The sequence below is a fragment of the Bacillus rossius genome, chromosome 1 (genome assembly GCF_032445375.1).
Source record: "Bacillus rossius redtenbacheri isolate Brsri chromosome 1, Brsri_v3, whole genome shotgun sequence".
In the NCBI taxonomy this organism is placed as follows: Eukaryota; Metazoa; Arthropoda; class Insecta; order Phasmatodea; family Bacillidae; genus Bacillus; species Bacillus rossius.
The window spans coordinates 244,894,145-244,914,679 of NC_086330.1; the positions used below are offsets into that span (position 1 = coordinate 244,894,145).

The 20,535-nt window shown below is 36.1% G+C and overlaps 1 protein-coding gene across 1 annotated transcript in view; it reads right to left on the reverse strand.

The window, feature by feature from the left end:
• LOC134527436 (modular serine protease-like) overlaps positions 1-8,283 on the reverse strand; it is a 79,232-nt gene extending 70,949 nt beyond the window's left edge. The window contains exons 1-3 of the mRNA XM_063360116.1: positions 8,174-8,283; positions 686-758; positions 489-611 (exon numbers count right to left, since the gene is read on the reverse strand). Coding sequence (XP_063216186.1) covers positions 489-611; positions 686-758; positions 8,174-8,228 — 251 coding nt within the window. The 5' untranslated portion in view covers positions 8,229-8,283. The remainder of the gene's footprint in view (positions 1-488; positions 612-685; positions 759-8,173) is intronic.
• Positions 8,284-20,535: the final 12,252 nt, after the last annotated feature.

The following is a 20,535-nucleotide window of genomic DNA, read 5'->3' on the forward strand; positions in this document are numbered from 1 at the left end:
TTCCCTCGAAACGGGAAATTTTTCCCTCGAAATGAGAAATTTTTAATTTGTGGAATTTTTTGAGATTTTTTGGCGGAACTTTTTTCCACAGAAATGGAAATTTTGGCGATTTTTGAGGAATTTTGGGCAAATTTTGCCCAATTTTGGCGGATTTTGGCGATTTTTGAGGATCAAATTCAAGGTCAAGGTCACAACCATCCAAGATGGCCGCCGTGACGTCACAATCCAATATGGCGGAGCCGGCTCTCGGCTCCACCGCCTGAGGCCTGATCTAGGAAATACTATTATATACTACTGCCGTACTCCTTGCTATTGTTTTAAAGTATTTATTGCACTCCCTAAACGGTGTATAACAAACCTATAATTCATACATTTTCGTAACTATGCCTCTATAACATTACACAAGAACTCATATTGCTCATGAATGGCTGGATGCACCCCGTGGTGGCCACAGCGCACAGACGGACGTGTGACTAAGGCGCAGTTACCGAATGTTGAGGGCGCTGCAGGTCTGCCGCGTCTCATCGCTGCTGTCCGCGCAGTCGGCGCTGCCGTCGCACACGGTGGTGGGGTCGATGCACTGGCCGGAGTCGCACTTGAAGCTGTCCGCCCTGCAACAGCAGACCCGCGGAGCCAGGGAGGAGTCGGCGCGCGCCGAGGCCGCCTGCCGCACCGCGGGACCCACCTGCACAGCTGTCTGCTCGGCCTGGCGCGGCTCTGCCCGGCTCCCGCGGCGTCGCTCGCGGCGCTCAGCCACGCTGCAACAGTCAGCATCGCCCTCGTGAGTTCATCACCAGCACCTTTTTGAGGAGTCATTCAATCACGAGGCCAACACAACATCCAGGAAATTTCCCCTCCCCAACCAATCAGGCAGGAATCGAACCCGGGTAACTTAAGCCAAACCAGTCAGGAATCCTAATTACTTAACCAAACTGTCAGGGTTAGAAACAGCAGAAATTATTTTAAATTAATAAATTTGTCTCATGTTTACAGTTCTCAGTTAATATTTTTTTACAGTATAATAAAATTAACAAGGAATAAATATCCTTGAAATCGGTTAGTTCAGCCATTTATAAAAGTATTATTGCAACATCCTGCGCCTGGATTCGGTGTCTGGAGCCGCAGTCGGGCTTCGCTATTTTGGACTGCGTTCCGGTCTTCAAAGTTTCCAAAAATAACTTTTAATTTCATATTTCAGAGGGAAAATAATAGCATTCTGGGGAAGATTACCATTAAATTAAAAAAATTAAAATTTCCCTAATAGGATTTATTTCCCAAACAGTATTAGTATTCTTCAAAATTTATAATGCAAGCCGTGACCTTTGAACTTGGCCATCAAAAAACTAAAAATAATAACAATTCCTACCATAAAATTGAAACACTTAAAATTTCCCTATAAGGCTTTCTATTTCCCAAACAGGCTTAGTATTCTTCAAAATGTATAATTCAAGCCGTGACCATTGAACCTGGCCATCAATACACTAAAAATAATAATAAATTATAAAAACATTACATTCATAGTTCTTTGTTAGAATATTGACGAGAGCAAGCATGTAATTTTGAAATAATAACTAAAAAAAATAGTTTAAAGTTTTATTTAAAACATTACATCGATTCTAACCCAGCGAAATCAATTTAAAAATAAATTGCATCCTTACTTTATGATTTACACTAGCAGAATGATCCCCACTACAACTACCAAAGCATATATTATGTCATCCGGTGCGACGCCACGTCAGCCCAATTGGATTCCGCCATGATGTTTCTCTTTTCGTCAGCTAGAGTGCTGAAATCGTGTAAACTAACCGACCAACATATGGTCCACCGTACTGGCTACAATCTTACAAATATTTAAATATTATCCAAAAATTATAAAACAATTTTAAAATTAATAAAATATTTATTTATCAATACATATTTAATGATTCGATAGATCTGTGTCCCTCATTCACTCCTCTGTGAGAGCAATAATTTAATTTTATTTAAGAAATACTCTTAATGAAGTATTTTATAGAATGTGTACTCCAGAAATTAAAATTAGTAATAAATTTAACTTTAATATGATTATTTTGTTTTTCACATGTGGCAAGAAGAAGGAAAAAAGGAAGCGTTTACTTGTTTGATTAATTCTGAATTTTAACATTGGTATCTGTATGGGAAAAGTGGAGATAGGTAAACTGGAAGAAAACTAGAATCAATTAAAACATTTTATAAGACATTTGATAAATGTACTCCAAGTCTATACTAATAAAAATAAAACTGTTCTTAGCAAAAAGTCTGTAGAATGGATCAAATGATGAAATATATATTTGAAATAGCTATTTACATTATTGAGAACAAAAAATATAGATTAAAAAAATTTGTTTGCCTATTTGTCTATTTTGTTGTTTTTCTGTTTATGTGTTTGTCTGTCTGTCGGTTTATTTTCGAATATCAATCAAAAACTACTTGACGATTATTGATGATTTTTTAAATTCAAAGGCCTTTGGCTAACTTTAAAACTAGGCTTTACATAAATACTGAATTCAACCCCTAAGGGAGTGGAAACGTGTAATATGGTTTTAAGATGATTAATTACTAGCTGCAGTACCCGGCGTTGCCCGGGCTGAACACAGGGTGAAGGGTAGCTTTTTCAAAAACAGATGTAGTCAGTAATTGTCTTCTTAATTTGAATGTCATGTGTGCAAATTAATTTATATCACTTCCAGATCCCAGCAGACGTTGTTTCCCAGTGTATAGTTATTTACCTCTCTATACATAAAAATTGGTGGTTTGTATGACATGTAATCTAGACTCTATAAAGCACTACAGAAAAAAAAGATTACCGATATTGGAAAGATTCTATTATCTAGCTAATGCTTGGCATGTGTTGCAATGCCGCATTCAGTTTTGTTTTATAATATGTTTGAAGTAGTTACACATACACAAACATTTTATCCATCTCTTTAAATAAATATATACGTATAGATTTATCTCTATCTACATTTATATATCTATATTTCTCTCGATCTCTATTTATCTCTCTATATCATCACATATACATCTATAAATCCTACTATCTCTATCTCTTCTATATACCAATCTCTATATAGCTTTATACATCTATATATCTCTTTATCTAACTCCATTTCATTCTCTATACCTTGCTCTATCTCAACTTAACTCTCTGTCTCTCTCTCTATCTCACTCTATATCTATCACTCTATCTCTGTCTCTCTTTTATATTTAATTAAATTTTGTCATGCGTGCGCACTTATACAACGAAAACAGACGAAGTGCCACTATATAATATGAATTAAACACATTCGTTGAAACAACTCTCGGGATACCAATTGTTTATATTAAACACGAACTGAAATACCTCTGTTGGTATTTTATTCAGTTCAGTTCTGTGAATTATCGTTGTTTCTATTTAATTCATTTCAATTCTGTAATACGTGTTAACTCATACACTGAAAACACACGAACTACCTCTAAACTGTATGAAATACACACATTTGTTAAAACGATTCGTGCTCCAACTATTGTTGTACCCTCTCAGAAACCTCCGCGGGCCTGCGAATAACTCACCAAAATTTCATCGCAATCGAATGAATGGTATAGGAACGCATACGGCACCAACAAACGAAAATTCAAGACATGACAAACGCATCAAACGATGGCGCCTTTAAAATTTAGTACAACAATATCTATTGACGAAGTTAAGAACAAAACTGTTATTAGTGCCTTTATTTTGCTAGCCACTGTAAGCACCACTAAGCGGGCTGGTCTCACCAAGGAGAAAAATATTAATTTGCCAGACCTTATTATGTGTATGATCGTGTAGCATACATAGAGAAATTACACTCACTCACTATTAGTATGTCTATTACCTATGATATATTCTGTTATAAAATGAAATTATCACTTTTTCACTACCTTAGGAATGTAATTTCATATTAATATGTGGTATATGTGCTATTCCAGACTATAATCTATCGTTGTGCCAAATTTCATCCAGATCCGTTCAGCCGTTCTGGCGTGATTGAGTAACAAACATCTATCCATCCATCCATCCAAACTTCACATTTATAATATTAGTGGGATTCATTTATAAAATATTACTTTAAAAAACGTACTTATTTCATGGAGTCCTTGGTTCAAACCCGGTGAGGGCAAACATTAAAAAAAAAAATTGGTTGTCTATAAAGTCGGTTTACAAACGATAGTTTAACGTGACAACATCATAACAAAACATTGATGAAATGATTGCATACTTCTATAAATAAAATTGATTAATTTTTATTTTAATAATAAAAGAATAAATACTTGAAATTATACTAGTAATCAGATTTTTAAAATGCAAGTAATATTAACCTTTATTGCCGAAATTGTTGTTGTACAAAGCAATGAAAACCACACTAACTTTTCACTTCACTTTATAAACAGTCGATGAAACATTTCATGTGTAGATGAATTGTAATTAATTTTAAAAACTGGCGTTTAGCTTTAAAGTTTAAATATAATTATGAACAAGTTTTCATATAAATAAACTATAATCAAATATCTATCATAAATTATATGAATCACCATTATTTTTTAGTCAATTGTAACATAACCTATTATTACTGCACTCGCCAACAGATGCTACTTTTTTTAATTATAAAAGAATAAATACTTGAAATTATACTAGTAATCAGATTTTTAAAATGCAAGAATAATAAACCTAAATTGCCGAATTTGTTAAGCAATGAAAACCACATTAACTTTTCGTTTAAATATAATTATGAACAAGTTTTAATATAAATAAACTGTAATCAAATATATAACATAATCTATTATTCCTGCACTCGCCGACAGATGCTACTTTTTTAATAATAAAAGAATAAATACTTGAAATTATACTAGTAATCAGATTTTTAAAATGCAGGATTAATTAACATTTATTCTTTTATTATTAAAATAAAAATGATTCAATTTTATTCATAAAAGTATGCAATCATTTCATCAATGTTTTGTTATGACGTTGTCACGTTAAAATGTCGTCCGTAAACCGACTTTACAGACAACCAATTTTTTTTATGAGTACAACTGAAAGTTAATATACAATTTCTTGAAACTTTGAAAACTAAACATATAGCAGTAGCAAGATTATTTATCAATTCAATATAATTGAAATTTGATTATAGTTATTTTGGAGGTTACATTATTCAAAAAATGGGATGAGTGGGGATATAATTGGACAACGGGAGTTCTTATATTAACTTTGTCCTGGATTTATATATTGGCATCCCTGTGTGAAAAGAAGAGAGGGATAAAAATATTGGGAATTTTTTATAAGTACTTAATACTAACATACTAAAAATAATAATTTTGGTTTGTGTACTCAACATTTAAAATAAATATGCAATTGCATAAAATATCTTAAAATATTAGATGTATTTGTAAAAATTTAAAATTTTTTTATTGTTGTAACTAGAGTTTTAACCATAATAAATAAAAGTTTTAGTGTAATTGATGGCAAAAACTTAATTAAAAGAAACAGGTGCGTGTTAAACATTATTTTAAAATGCCTACCACATGAAATTATAAGGAGGTAAGTTTGATCAATCAAGGTAATACATATCCTTGAACACACTAAAACAAAAGTTATTTAATCAGATACCTAATCCATGCTTTCAAATTAAAATAGGCCCTTGAATAAACACTAAAGAAAAATTTCATTCTTAAACGGTTTTTTTATGAAATAAATATTTTATGCACCCGACTATTTACTGTGTCTATTTATTAAGTAAAAATATTTGGAATAAATCACTTTTTTTTTTCAATGGTAATATATCACCAATACCCTGAAGTCACGGGTTATTAACTAGGCTTAACTAATTATTTATACATTTTTACATCTGGCTACGAGAAATTGTGAATGGCGATTGTTACGTCAGTACAGTTGTTATCTCTCGCGCCTCACAAACAAAACACTCGCAGCCAACGTTTGTCGAGACGCTTGAGTGAAATGTTAGTGGCTTTGCCATTAGAATCATTAAGAGAGTGAAGAAAGAGAATTATTTCCTTCAAAGAGATACGTTGCGGTAAGAAGGAGATAACTGTTATCAACACACGGCCGCACTGCCTTCCGTTTGGTAGAGAGCATCTCCGGTGTTGGCTCGGTGTACAGACGAAACCTGTCCGGCGTGTCGTTGACAAGCAAGATTCCCAAGAGCTTCATACATGATATGTGAAGAGCCCTGCCCCATGTTGCTGCCGTTCTTAATAATGTACGTCGTTTTACAGGTGTAGCATCGTTAGGACCAGTACCAAATAACTATAAATCTCCAAATATGATTTATTTCTATATTCTTGTAAGTATTGTTGTTATTTAGTTTTTATATTAAATTCAAAGTTTATTATTTATTATAAAAATCAAGTAGGTATTGGTAAAAACTGAATACAATTCATGTTTCATCAGGTAAAATGTCTGAGAAAAAATTATATTTCTTTATAATTGTAGAAAATATACAATTATACATGCATTTGCCAACGTGTTTTTTTTTAATGAGTGTGAATTAAATGAAATTAAATGTTACATTCATGCGATACCTTATACAAATTAATAAGGAAATATTAATTTTACCAGTACCTGATGACATATTAGATTACTGCGTTAGAGTTACATGTTTGTAAATTCTCTAATAGTTTGCTGTATTAGTCACATGTTTGTAAATTCACTAATAATTTGCTGTTATTCAAGTGATAATAACTTTTACGCGATCACTACAATATTTTTGAGGAAAACATCGCACATGTTTACACAATTTGGATTTTGTAGTGTGGAAAACCCTGTATCAATTTTTTCCTTATTGCTGCAGGGAACAATATTATACTATTAATTTGTTTCAAGTTAGTTGTGCATTGATCCGTTCATAATTTATCAGATTATCATAAAATGTCCAACAGCTATGAATTTCATCAATGTAACATCATAAGCAATTTAATGAATAAACAGCATATTTAGTAAATACATTACTTAGCTCACCACGAAAATTTCACCTCAAAACACAGCATACAGTGATATTAGTTATGGCTTACGTCAATTAATTTTGACGAATTCGGTTAAAGAGACCTTTAAAATTTTTATTAGAACGCTGTAAAGACTATCAGAAAACTGTTTCCCATTAGTCTTGAAAAACCAGTCATGTTTTTCCACGGCTCTGAGTATTCAGTCTGATGAACTCTTCTTATATTTAAAAAATTGAGTATCTAATATGCAAAGTTGGTTTAAGTTTTAACTCAAATAGTGGCCACATCTGTATGGTACCTAGGTGAAGCCATTTTTTTAAGTGAAACTTCTTGATCTCAGATGGCTTTACGGTGGCCTTGATCGCTAAAGCGACACGTACGTATGGCGAGGGTAGTGAGTTCAATACCGTAACCCAATACCGTAAACTTATGAGCACTGAGTCACATTACCAAAAGGGACAAATTCCAGTATTATCTTGGACGACACTTTCTTTATTCAAAACTTTGCGATGATAAACGCAACAAAAATCCCAACTATATGTAGAAGTACAACTTAAAATATTGAGAAAATATATCTGTGTTTGTAGAAACAAAATATCTATACCTGCAACTCTTTTTGATAATAAATAGTCTAAAGGGACAATAAAACATGGGTTTCAGAAAAAACAAAACTTCGTGCATGTGTATATACCTAATAAAAGTTTGTGTTTACAGCATAACTCACTGGTGCTGAAATGTGCTTCGGCTGCTCTGACAACCTGTTATAGTCTATGTTATTTAACATTTCTCAAATATAAATGTTCTGAACACAAGAAATGAGAGTTCTTATGTAAAAAATACCACTTACAGAGAAAAAATTAATGTTTGTTTATGAACACTAAAATCGCATAAAGCCGATTGGCATAAGGATAAGTATATCATTGGTACTCTCATAATAACTGTCCAATTAGAGCCACGTTGCATGCCACAGACTACAAAACACTGTTCCCTGCTCGTGCTCCTCCGCGCAGAGCCACAGACTAAACAATACTGCATCCAGCACGTGTGTTTTAGCACAAAGTAACGGACGATACAGCACGCGTCCCTGTCCGTGCTCTCGTCGTTGAAGCCCTTAATGCTGAGCCACGTACCAAACAGCATTGTTCACTGTTCACTGTTCCCCTGTTCCGCAACTGACCTGGCAGCAACAGCAGAGGCGCCAGCAGCACGCCTGGATTCGCGCAGCGCACCATCACCTGCCGTCTCTGTCGCGACTACAGCCCGCCGCCTAGCCCAAGGCCAGCGGGACTCCTCGGCCGCCTGCGTGACGTCACTGCCCGCCGCGGGCTTCCCCGTCCTCCCCCCCCCCCCCCGGCCCCTCTAACAGGTCCAGGGGGCGCCGGGAGAGGAGCACCCGGAAAACATGCTTCTATGTACTCATTAGCCTCCCTTCTTCATCAAACTAGCTTCCAGACTCGCCGCTGTTTCTGTGGGTCGATGTTAACTTCTGAGTTTTGCTTCTACGCGTGCAGATCAACACGCTGACACGTCACATCAATACTATAATATTGAACTTTATATTTGCATTCTGTTGTCAGTTAGGTTTTAATTTAAAAAAATATGTATGCTTTAAAATACTCATAAACTGCATGAAACTAATTATATGTTCATCTTTGCTAAAAAAAATTCTATCTATTTTAATAAAAGTAGTTTTAATTTTAAGTAACTTCGATTTGATAAAGATCTAAAAGATGAATAATGCATATGTATAAAAATATGCAGTATTATCGGCCCCCCAGTCAACATGTCAAGACATACTGTACATTTAGGTCCACAAGTCGAGTGCAAAATGTCGAGATCATAATGTTAAGGTGAATATGTCGAAACCGACATGTGGAGGCGATATAACAACACTGATGTGGGGTGATCGGTGGTCGTTATCACAAAAGCACCACTCTCATGTGGTGATGGTCGTGGAATTGATCATAGAATAGCAAATGGTTCGGAGCCTATTATAATCTGGGAGGACCCACCACCTTAAGCCTCTGTGCATTTTCCGTGCGATGTAAAACCACATGAAAAAAAATTATGTAAGAGATGAGGTCAAATTTTTTGAAACTATCGATGATATCGTCGAGTGTGACATGTTGACACGTTTCGATATGACAAAGACGTTGACGGTCGACATAAAGTTCTGCAAATCGCACTGCTCTAATCCTAGACAAGCCAATAACTATAAAATAATAGGTTGTTTCCAACAGACCGTCACAGCTAAATGCCTCTTTGAATGAGATGGTACCCGAGCGTGTGAGAGACGTAGCGGAAACACTTTGTGACACACATCACACTAGTTCATGCGTGACTTATAAGACGAGAATTCAAGTCCCCACGTGGACAGGCAGTATTTAATTACTTATCTGTTTTTGAATTAAGGAACTTCGGTATTATTTACTCTAAACTGTCCTCCATTATTAAGACCGAGGCCAAAATTATTAAATAACTTAAAAACCTTTCTAAATTATTATTAATACTTAATATAATTAGTTTTCTGTTAACAGATCAAACACCGTAAGGTTCATGTTGGCTGGTCTGAATATAACAGGACAGACTTGGTACTATTGCTACAATATAATATGAACAATAAGCTACTAATGATAACGACACGTACGTGCGAAATGAAGCTGCTTTACCCGAGAGCAGGGTATCACCCAAATAATGGACTTGATTCAGTTAAGCGTTTTACATTCTATCGACAAATGGTCATTAGAGGCCGTATAGCTCAATGACTCAATTCAGGAATAGTGGGTAAAGACTAAGCTGTGGCCTGCAGTAAGGGACCATCACAGAATTTGTCTGATGAGATTACGGACAAAACAAAAATAGGCGTAGGTCCAACCGGGACTTAAACCCGAGAATTGATTTCAGTGTTTTACCAGTGTGCCACACCACGACTGAGGGGGACGTTTACTGAGGTCCTGCAATCACGTGGTGATGAAAATACGTGGTTCGATTGCGGAAAACCTCTAGTAACTTTGGTGTGCGGGATGTACGAGCGCTAACCTCTCGTGAAGCCAGGCCTGTAACGATGATGACGTTCGTGCAGCGGGATGACCACTCAGCAGCAAGTAAGAAGGAGGTGGCCTCAAACCTTTACAGAGACAGGTTACTTTAATGTGAGCCTACATTTGGTTATTTCTTGTCATCTTTTTAATGGGAGGGTAAGACGAATTTCGAAGTTGAAATCATGAATAAATATCTGTAGAGCCTATAATGATAAGCTACTGGCTCCCAAATCACGCCGACCTCCATAACACAGAAGCAGCAGAACGCCCCCCCCCCCCCCCCCCCCCCAAACAGGCTGCGTCTGAACCAGCAGAGGGCATCACAGAAGATACCCTCCCCCCTTCGCGCCGAATATTGCACCACAATCCCCCCCCCCCCCCCCAATACGCAAACCCGCGCCCGAGCTACAGCCAGACGTGGCCGACTTATGAAGGTCTAAGAGTAATCAGAGGCCTTCGGGGCCGACTGAAACTAGATGCAACCATCCTGACCATGTGCCAACTCATGGTCATATGGTGCAACCCAGCCGCCGAGCTTCAAGCAAAAATACAAGCCACCGTGGGCTTAGTCCAAACAATTGCTGCCAGCCTCAAAGGCAACAAATTAATCGGGACTTTGCATAACAGCAATCAACAACGAAAAGTTACACTCTTCTGGAATGCAAACTGAATTAAGAACAAAATGCCGAAACTTATTCAATGTCTGGAACAGTATGATAATAAAATCGAGCCTTTTAAGGAAATGCATATGCACCCGTCCGATATGCTCACTCTCCTTAATCCATATATAAATATATGTATATATAAATGTTTGTTTATTTGTCCCTTATGCGTTCCTAAACCATTCTTTCTATCTCGACAAAATTTTGCGCAATTGACCTTTGAAACAGGAGGAAGGTCACTGTCTAGGTGAGATTTCGAGAAAGCAACCCCATTCCTCGTTCCGACCCCTTCAAATATAACTTTGACACAACTTGATGATATTATGTTTACTTTTCATTAAAAATAATGGGAAAAAATTACTGTCTATAGGTGATTTCTAAAAAAAGTGGTGGGTCACTGTGTGCATTAAAAAATATCACCCCATCCCCTTTTCGCACCCCTTAAAACATAACTTTTGTAAAGTTTGATGAAATTTAACAAACTTTGCATTTAAATTAAGGGGTAATTGACTGCCGTCAATTGATTTGAGAAAATAAGGGCGACTTTCAAAAAACATTCTTAAACCCTTTCCCACTCTTTAAGACTGTAATTTAGTACTTTTTCATGAATATTTGCACACACGAAATTCAAAATTAGAAGAAATTTACTGTTAAACATATAATTTAGAAAAAAAGTGTTTATTCACTGTCTACGCGGGATTTTGAAAAACCACCCCCATTCCATGTTCCGACATCTTAAAACAGAACTTTGATCTACTTGATGGAATTTGTTCACTTTGCATATACCATAAGGGGAAAATTCTGTATATAATTAATTTCTATAAAAGAGGCAGGTCGCTGTTATCATGAAAAAAAAAAACATCCCCCTTTCCCCCCCTCTAAAACAGAATTTTTGTACCATGAATAATAAAAATTTTGTTTTAGGAGCACTAAAATTAAGAAGTAGACACTTGTATAGGGCCGAGTTTCAAAAACCTCTTCCATCCCCCTTCTACATGAGATTTAGAAAAACCATTACTAATTCTTCTTACTACCCCTAAAACAGTATTATGGTACTCCTATGGTACTCCAGTATTTGGAAAACTCTACGTTCAAAAATATAAAATTTATTATTTCCATGTAATTACAATTTTTTTCCCTAATCAAATTATCTATATGATGATTCAAAAAACCACCCCCGTCTATCTTTCCCACCACTTAAAGTACTTATGGTTTTGGTACAAAATAATAACATCTGGCACACTTGACGTTCAAAAGAAGAAGGAAAATACTGTTTAAATATGATTTTCATAAAACCATTTATTGAATACATTATATTTATAATACTAACCCATCCCCCTTTCTCAACCCTTTAAGGATAATTTTTTAATGCTTCATGAAATTTTTCACACGTTGTGTTAAAAATAAAAATAAAATTATTGTTAAACCTACTGTTTTTCCCTGGCTTCAATAAGGTTAGAAGTAACTCTCCCCATTTTCTTCCCCTTAAAGCAGATTTTTGGTTTTCCTTTGGTGAATGTTTTTACAGTCCACGTACAGTCAACATCCAATTGAAGAAAAAGAAGTTCCCTTTCATACTCATTATAGCATTATTTGGGTCCTCCTAGTTAAAATGTTGAGACACTCGTATTTAAAAAAAAGAAAACTGCTATCTTGATATGATTTTAACAAAAATCATTCATTGAATACATAGTAATTTGGTGAACAACTTTCCTACGGCTCTTTCTCTCTCTCTTCTCTCCCCTCACTAACCTTTAACAAAAAAAACACCATAAATCAGAATTTGGGAAACTCTTCGTGAAATTTTGCACTTTTGACCGTAAAAATAAAAAGACTGTCTACATATAAGATTTTTAAAAAAAAATTCACCCTTGGTTTAGCCAAAGCACCGCCGGTTGCTTCAGCTAGATATGTTATATACAGGCGCGATATAAATAACAGGCTGGGGGACACGGCCGTAGCAATAGCTTTCACATGGGGGGTGTCCGCGGGTAAAAGCTAAAAATTTAAACGCTCAAATCATAGTCATTTAACAATTACTTAAACATGAAATGGGTACACACTAGTTCAGCTACATACAATTAAGCTACATAGAAACAATAGTTACTTTAAGTACATTAAAATAAAATTTGTAAGTAATGTCCGTAAAGAATTTATTTTACTATAATAAAAGTAACAAAGTAGAAGATAGATAACATAAACATAATATTGTATATCAATAGTTTTTTTTAAACTACATACATATGTATTTTTATTTAATCTTTGTTTGAGATGCTTCGGCTTTTATTTATTTCCGTATTGCACAATCAACATAAAACATTTTGACATAAAAAATACTACAATATATTAAAAGATTTGGCATAAAAAAGCCTTCAAAATAAAATAATAAATTAGAGGTAAAAAGTTTTAAAAAAACTGAAAACTTTAAAGTATTAAATTTAGCATTTTATGTCTTATGGACAACATATTTATGATTTCATCTGAATCCAGTTCAGAAACTATGTCATGATGAACGCTCATCAACGCAAGCCCAGTTAGTCGTTCATCTCCCATGCTGTTTCTCAAGTAGTTTTTTAACCTCTTTAGGGTTGAAAAACATATTTCTGGGGTTGCTGTGGACACTGTGAGTGTGGCCAAAATAGTGAGCAGATTTTTTATAGTAGGAAAAAATTGATTCTCGCACTGATCTAGACTTTATAGTGTGGTGGATGGTTTTTTCACCATATGTTCCCAATGATTCTGCCATATTTCATACTCACTTGAAAAATTATTTGCCTCAGTTTCTCCCAAAAATAATAGTGCTATTTTTTTAAGCCTTTCGCTTATCCTGGATCCTTATTGATCTTCTGAGGCAGAAGCATTTGAATCCCTTCTATTGTTTTTTCATGTGGTTTAAAGCGTGCATCAAGTTTTGTAATCACATGGTCAATGAAAGGGTAAATACATTTCGACAATAATGTATCTCAGCAGTTTCTCCTGGAACATTACTGCGCTGAGTTTGCCTTCCAGTCGTTCTTGGAACATTTATGTCGTTTAAACTGATATTCTTTGCTTGATAGAAAAGAATCGCGAACTCGTTTTCATTCCGAATATTTTGTAAAGAATTTTTTATTGTTTTTACATAACTGCATATATTGGTCAAATCGGCATTGATCTTTTGCATTGCCTTATTTAGATTTACTGTATATGAAAATACTTTTCTCAGTACAACTAATGACACGATGAATTGGCTGTTTTCCATAGCTGTTTGCAATTGGTATGCTTCAGTTCTGACATTTCTATTAGCAGAATCCTGAAGTGTTTCAAGTGCTGTGCGTACTACTGGAAGCATTTCTGCGAATCTCTCAACAGCCACATGTTTTTCTGTCCATCGCGTCTCACAAAGAGAGATAAGCATTGAATGAGATGAGTTATTTTGATCCGCAATTTTCTTCATAAGACTGTCTCTTAGTGGAGATTGACGAAAAAAAAAGGTTTACTATACTTTTTATGGTTCCGATACAGTTTCTTATCATACGTACCTCACTTGAATGCGCTAGAACAAAATTTAGAACGTGAGCCACACAGTGTACGATTTGCGCTTTTGGGTATTCTTCTGCGATAATTGTTCTCACGTCTCGTAAGCGACCACTCATCACTGCAGCACCATCAAACCCTTGCCCAATAAATTTAGCCATGTCAAAATTATAGCTTAAGAGATGCGTTATAATAGTCTTCGCTAACGCTTGAGCTGAAACATCTTCTACGTTGATAAATTCTAGAAAATCTTCTCGGATGACAGATTTTCCAGTCGAACAGTCAGTCTACTTCTTCAAGGTGGGATTTCATTCTCTCCTTTTTTTCAAAAACATCCAAAAGTGATACTTGTTTTGATGACCGTTTCAAAATAAATTTTTATTCAAGAGTATATATTTAAAAAAAAACAACAAATGATGGCTTGAAAAAACATGTTGGCTGGCTATGGCGCGAGGTTCTATCAAGGTCGCGAGACTCGACTGTTGTGCGCATGCGCAGTAAGCGCGTCGCGCGGGAGGCGGGTGCGGCGCATGCGCAGTATGAATGGTGCGCAGAAGTCGGGAGGGGGGATGTGCAAGGCGCAGTGTCCACATAGCATATATAGGTAGTTCATTGCTGTGAAGCGTGCTCATATTTTGTGGCACAGATTATATTATCCGTCATCAATATTCTGCTAATTTTAATTATGTCATATGCTAAGGGGGGGGGGGAGTCTGGACCCCCTGAACCCCCCCCCCCCCCCGTTATAATATTACGCCAGATATTCTTGGTCTTGCAATTATTAAAAAAATCAATATTGAGTTTGAACTGGAAGTGGTTCATGACATGTCATCAGAAACACTTTTCGGTGCACATAATTTTTGATGACGCGGACACAGATTCGAACCCGCCCCACAAATTGAAGATTACAAAAATGCTAACCGGCGAAGCTTCAAATTTATTTAGGGAATAATTTTTTGGATGAAATTGAAATAAACTTAACAGTGACAGCCTCTAGGCTGCAATCACTGAACACACGACCATAATCCAAAACGGCATGGCCAGGTGCATTCCAAAAAAGGATATTAAGTTAATGCATGATGAATTTTTATCATAGAAACGTGATTTATTGCACAGAAAAACAGCTTGCACCGCTAATATAAACAACGTAGGCAGCGAGAAACAAGAGATCAATAACTGAATTACAGTCAGTGATTTGAGATGAAATTGCGCAAACTCGTGGGAGGAAAAATAGCTAGACTCAAGATCCAGGGCAACAAAGCCTAGACCATGACTATACCGCAGCTACAAACTGACACTGGAATAGCTTTTCTGCTCCACGACAAGGCACATTAGAAACTGCATTCCAGCCAAACAGCCAGCCATGTAACGAGCTATTAACTGCGCACATACAGAGAGAATTATGTATCAGATTACAACAATCAGTCACATCAGATCCGTGCCCAGGCCAAGCACAGGAAATTGAAAGGATAATCAAGCGCACGAAACCCAGAAAATCTTTGGGAAACGACTGCATTCAAGCTGTTGTTCTCAAATAACTTCCAGACAAAACACTGGAATTATTAGCGGCTTGTATCAATGCCATGAGAAAAGTACGTTGCTTCCCCACCAAATAGATAGAAGCTAATGTAATTGTGTTCCACAAACCGTGCAAAGACAAAACTCTCCCGCAAAACTACAGGCATATCAGCCTACTCAATACACTCTCCAAAATTGCCGACTGAATACTACATCGACTCATTCGTCACATACGAGAACATGATGTTCTACCTACGAACAGTTCGTTTTACGCAGCACCTACTCAACAGTACAACAGCTAGTTCGCCGCTCTGAGGAAACAACAAGTAGGTACCTTCAATGTCCGGGATTATGTAGTGGTTGAATTCCTGGATATATAAAAAGGCTTTAACCAACAATAAGCCACCAATTGCAACCTGCACTAACTAAATGCAGCAATGTGTGTGCTACCTGTCGAGTAAAAATAAAAGCATTGTGTTTACTCGTAAAGTAAAAAACTCCTACTAGTCGAGCACAGGCCGGAATTAACTCCATTTAACGAACAAACTCCCCAAAAAGACGTCCCAAAATATCTCGGTGCGTTAATGGACAGAAAACTACTGTGGCGTAAACACACAGACTCGAAGCGAAAACAGGCACATGGCAGAATGTTTCCACTCTAACCGATGATGAACAAGCGTGTAGACAGTGCAGTTCACAACGGACTGCTGATCTACAAAGCCCCCATCAAACCTATTATTACGTACGCTGCAACTGTATGGACAAATGTAGCTAGAACACACGTTATTAAATGGCAGATAACTAAAAATAGATATGTAAGAATAAAGACGCCCCCCGATACTTTCCAGTACAGGAACTACATCGCGAAACGAACACAGAAAATTTACACGATTTCTATGTCCGAACCACAACAAAATCAAATGATATGTGCGAAACTCATCAATAGGTAATTATGATCCAGTGTTTATATGGAAATACAAACGCTCTAAACTGGTCCTCGCCCACCACTAGGGCACCTTAGTTGGCCCAGTATTCATCCAATCACAGCGCAGCAGCTTCCCGAGCCAGCCCAGCCCTGGCTTTGCGGACACTACCCATGCTTTAACACTGCGCTGGGCAGTGCACACACAGTAGACAATAATTATCGAGGAACACATAATACAAGCCTGTGGCAGTTTATAAACGTATAATAAATAATTCTTAAATTTGTACAACATCGTAGCTCACAAATTCGTAGAAGTTAATGCTGGAGCCCTATGATGAAAGACGATAATTTCTCAAACCGACCGACTCCTACTGGTGACGGGTCAACCTGCATCTCTATCCCTTCCTGAGCGGTTAGCAATTTTAAATTAAATAGTTCATAGCTTCTGAATAGTAGATAATGGAGTTTGTGTTTTGATATGATATATTTGATGATTTCGTTAACTGCCGCCAGCCTTTTACTGGCGACGACATGCTGCTCTACCCCTTCTGGAGTTGGGCCCGATGCTTGGACTATTATTTAACCCTGCATGAACGAGTCCAGGGTTTTCAATGTGTCTATGCAGGTTTTTCCGGGACCTAACTTAACTAGTTATAGACTAGATCTAAAATAGGAGAGTTAGTCATGCATCAGTTGCTGCCATGGCCCCCAAACAAAGCACACGATGCATGCTAACCTTTCTGCATTGCTGAAACCCCGCATGATTAGCCTGAGACGTACTTTGTCTTTCCTAACCCCGACTCCTCACGAACAAATATACTTAGATTTAATTCGATTAGGAAAATAAAAGTTTGAGTCTTTCAGTACTTGTCAGTGTTGTGTTAAGATCTTCGCTGGGTAACGAGTATAATTCGTGTGTTTTCATGTTGCAAATAAATTAATTATACGCAACTCGGACACAAAATCGACCGTATAATTCTTTAAAATAATGCCAACTGTAATAAATTTGCGAAAATTGAATTTTAAACTACATTAAATTGCACCCATTGCTATAATTCGCTGGTGGAGCAGCTACGCCGACTATTGAATCATTCGATTTGCAGAGCGAAAAATTAAACTTCATCAGGGCCGGAATTGAGAGGTCTGGAGGCCTCGGGGCAACCGAGGAGCGGAGGCCCCCTAGCCCCAAATTATTTTCCAAATAAAATGAACAATTTTTTTCAGTCGAGTTTACCAATAAATAATTTATTGTGAAATCAAGTAGATTCTCTTAGTATTTAAAAAAAACATACATAAATATAATCGGAGACAATAATGATATGAAATTAAATTTTAGTGCTAATGAATACTTCTGTTAATATTTAACAATAATATAATCATGTATGTACAAAGTACTTTAGGTAAAGGTAAAACAGCGAATAAAGAATATCAAAGGATTTGTGGGGGCCCTCCGTTTGTGGAGGCCCCGGGGCTTTCGCCCCGGTTGCCCTCCCATAAATCCGGCCCTGAACTTCATAATAAAACGGCTTAAATAAAATCGAAGGTAAAAGCTTTAAAAAGCACCAATAACCGGCTTGACCTTATTCCCGACAATAAATTGTATTAAAATATTGTCCATCTTGTTAAAATTCATTAAAAGTTAATACTATAAAGTTTCCATTTGGCTTTGTAAAATTTGGTTCGTGTTATCCACCACAGTTGCAGCACCGTGGTTACATATTTCCATTCCATGCGACTTCTGTTCCATTCATGAAATTACTCCTACCAAATGCCGTATACTGAGTGATTTCAGAAAGCGAAAAAAAAAAAAAAAAAATATATATATCTGAATGTCTGATTTGGGATTTGAACACGATGTCTCAGGAATGCGAGCCAAGTCTCTTACCACTGTGTCAACCCCCTCTATTGTTACCTAACAGACGTAAGAGGTAAATAATTAAAGAAAATAAATGTAAACTCAATGCCACCAAGCGCTGAGCGGAAGCCCCCGCTGCGTGCTTGTAGAGGCGTTGTAAGGGGTAAGTTATCAGAGTGGTACCGCCAGACAGGACTAGCAAATAAAAAAAAAATAACGAATGCGTCGCATGTAAATGCTTCCAAGCTGAACCTGTGACATTTCCCCCTAAACCAGAAATTATCGTCGCCTGCGTGTTTGAGGTTAGGTATACTTCTTTAGACGCGTTCCAGGGTGAAATTTTAGTATCCTTCCGTCTAGTATTATCTACAGAACGAAATAAAATAACTTGAGTCATTACGTTTATTTATTAAAATTAACTGAGACCTGTATTAAATGTGGTTTTCTAGAAACATTTGTGTAACACTGCACAATATTTACTTGTATATAAGAGTTACGCGTAAATAAAATCCAATCTACAATCACATTTACCAATGTATATTTAATTTAACATTCAGAAGCTGTCAAAATTTTCTTTGATAAAGTGGTAAAACTGAGATTTAGACTAGAATAATTATATCTCTCATCTGTGTAAACACGTGGTAGAGACAAAATAAAGTTTAAAAACTATTTTACTCTTTTATTGCACGATATCATAACCAACAATGTTCGAAATTCTATTTTGGTTGTATTACAATTATGATACTTTTTTTTTTTAAATAATTTTAAACACGATTCTTCAGTCCACTTTCAGTTGAATCCGGATTGATGTAGGATTTGTAAAGACCAAGTTTGTGAAACAAGCCATCTCATAGGAGTAATTTCATTGGAATTACTCTTTTTAATTATTTTTTTTTTACTCCGGAATGTTATAACAAACTCAGAAATAAAGAAGAATTTTGTGTGTCTAGACCTAAAATTCTATTTGTTTGGTAAAAAAAAAAAAACATAGGTTTATTAAAATTTTGAGCAATCATTTAACACAATTTAAAAAATAAAGTCAGATCAGCAATAAGCATCTAACAGATAATATACAGTTAATATTCGGCCAAACCTGTGGCTAAAATATTGTCATCCGTTGCTAAGCAAGAGTTACATCAGAAGCTAGTTCTGAAAACCGCCACATCACGCGCCGGCGTTGCTAGGCTGCTGCTGCTATCTTTCGTGATATGTTGGAACCTTGTACCTAACCATTTTCTGTGTGTAATAGTTCGCTTGGTGAAAAAATCTTTGTTCAACAGTTGGCTCGGTGAAAAAAATTTTTAAAAAAGAGAATTTTTGTAATAATATTAGGTTAACCATGATTTTTTTCTTTTTCAATTGTTTTATCAAGAAGTTAAAATTTAAAATAAATTCCTTTTTGTTATAGTTTGATTTACTAGTATTTATTTCATAAGTATTCATAACTAGGTACTGAATAGCGTATTTTTCACAATTTTCATTATAAAATATTCTTTAACTTATTGAAAAGGAGAAAACTTTTACATAATATAACTGGTATGTATATATAACGGATTCTCGAGAAATTGCAAATAAAGTAGTTAACATGAGAGATTAGTACGATTTTGTTAATTAAGTATGAATAGGTAGGTATAGTAATAGTAAGTACCCAGGAGCTTTTGAAAGGAAGGGGGGGGGGGGGGAAGACAAGGTATCTTTGGAATTAAAAAAGCCCCTCACTGAGGGGACCTTTTTGCACTTGCAAAAACGTGACTGGCAAAGGGTTCGATGTCAAAACTATGTCTTATGGATAACTTTCTGTATGTTTTAAAGATTTATGCTTATTGCACACATGTAGGCCAGAATATGGGCAGTATACAACATACAAGCACCGTATACAGAGACGTGTCGGTTAACTCCTCGTGCAAATCTCGGACCGCGCGGACTTTCCTTGCGAATCCTGAAGATATCACGCCTGTTATGTACATTAGGAACGTTTCTTAACTAAGTCGACCACAACTACTGCTATTTGTTTGAAAAACA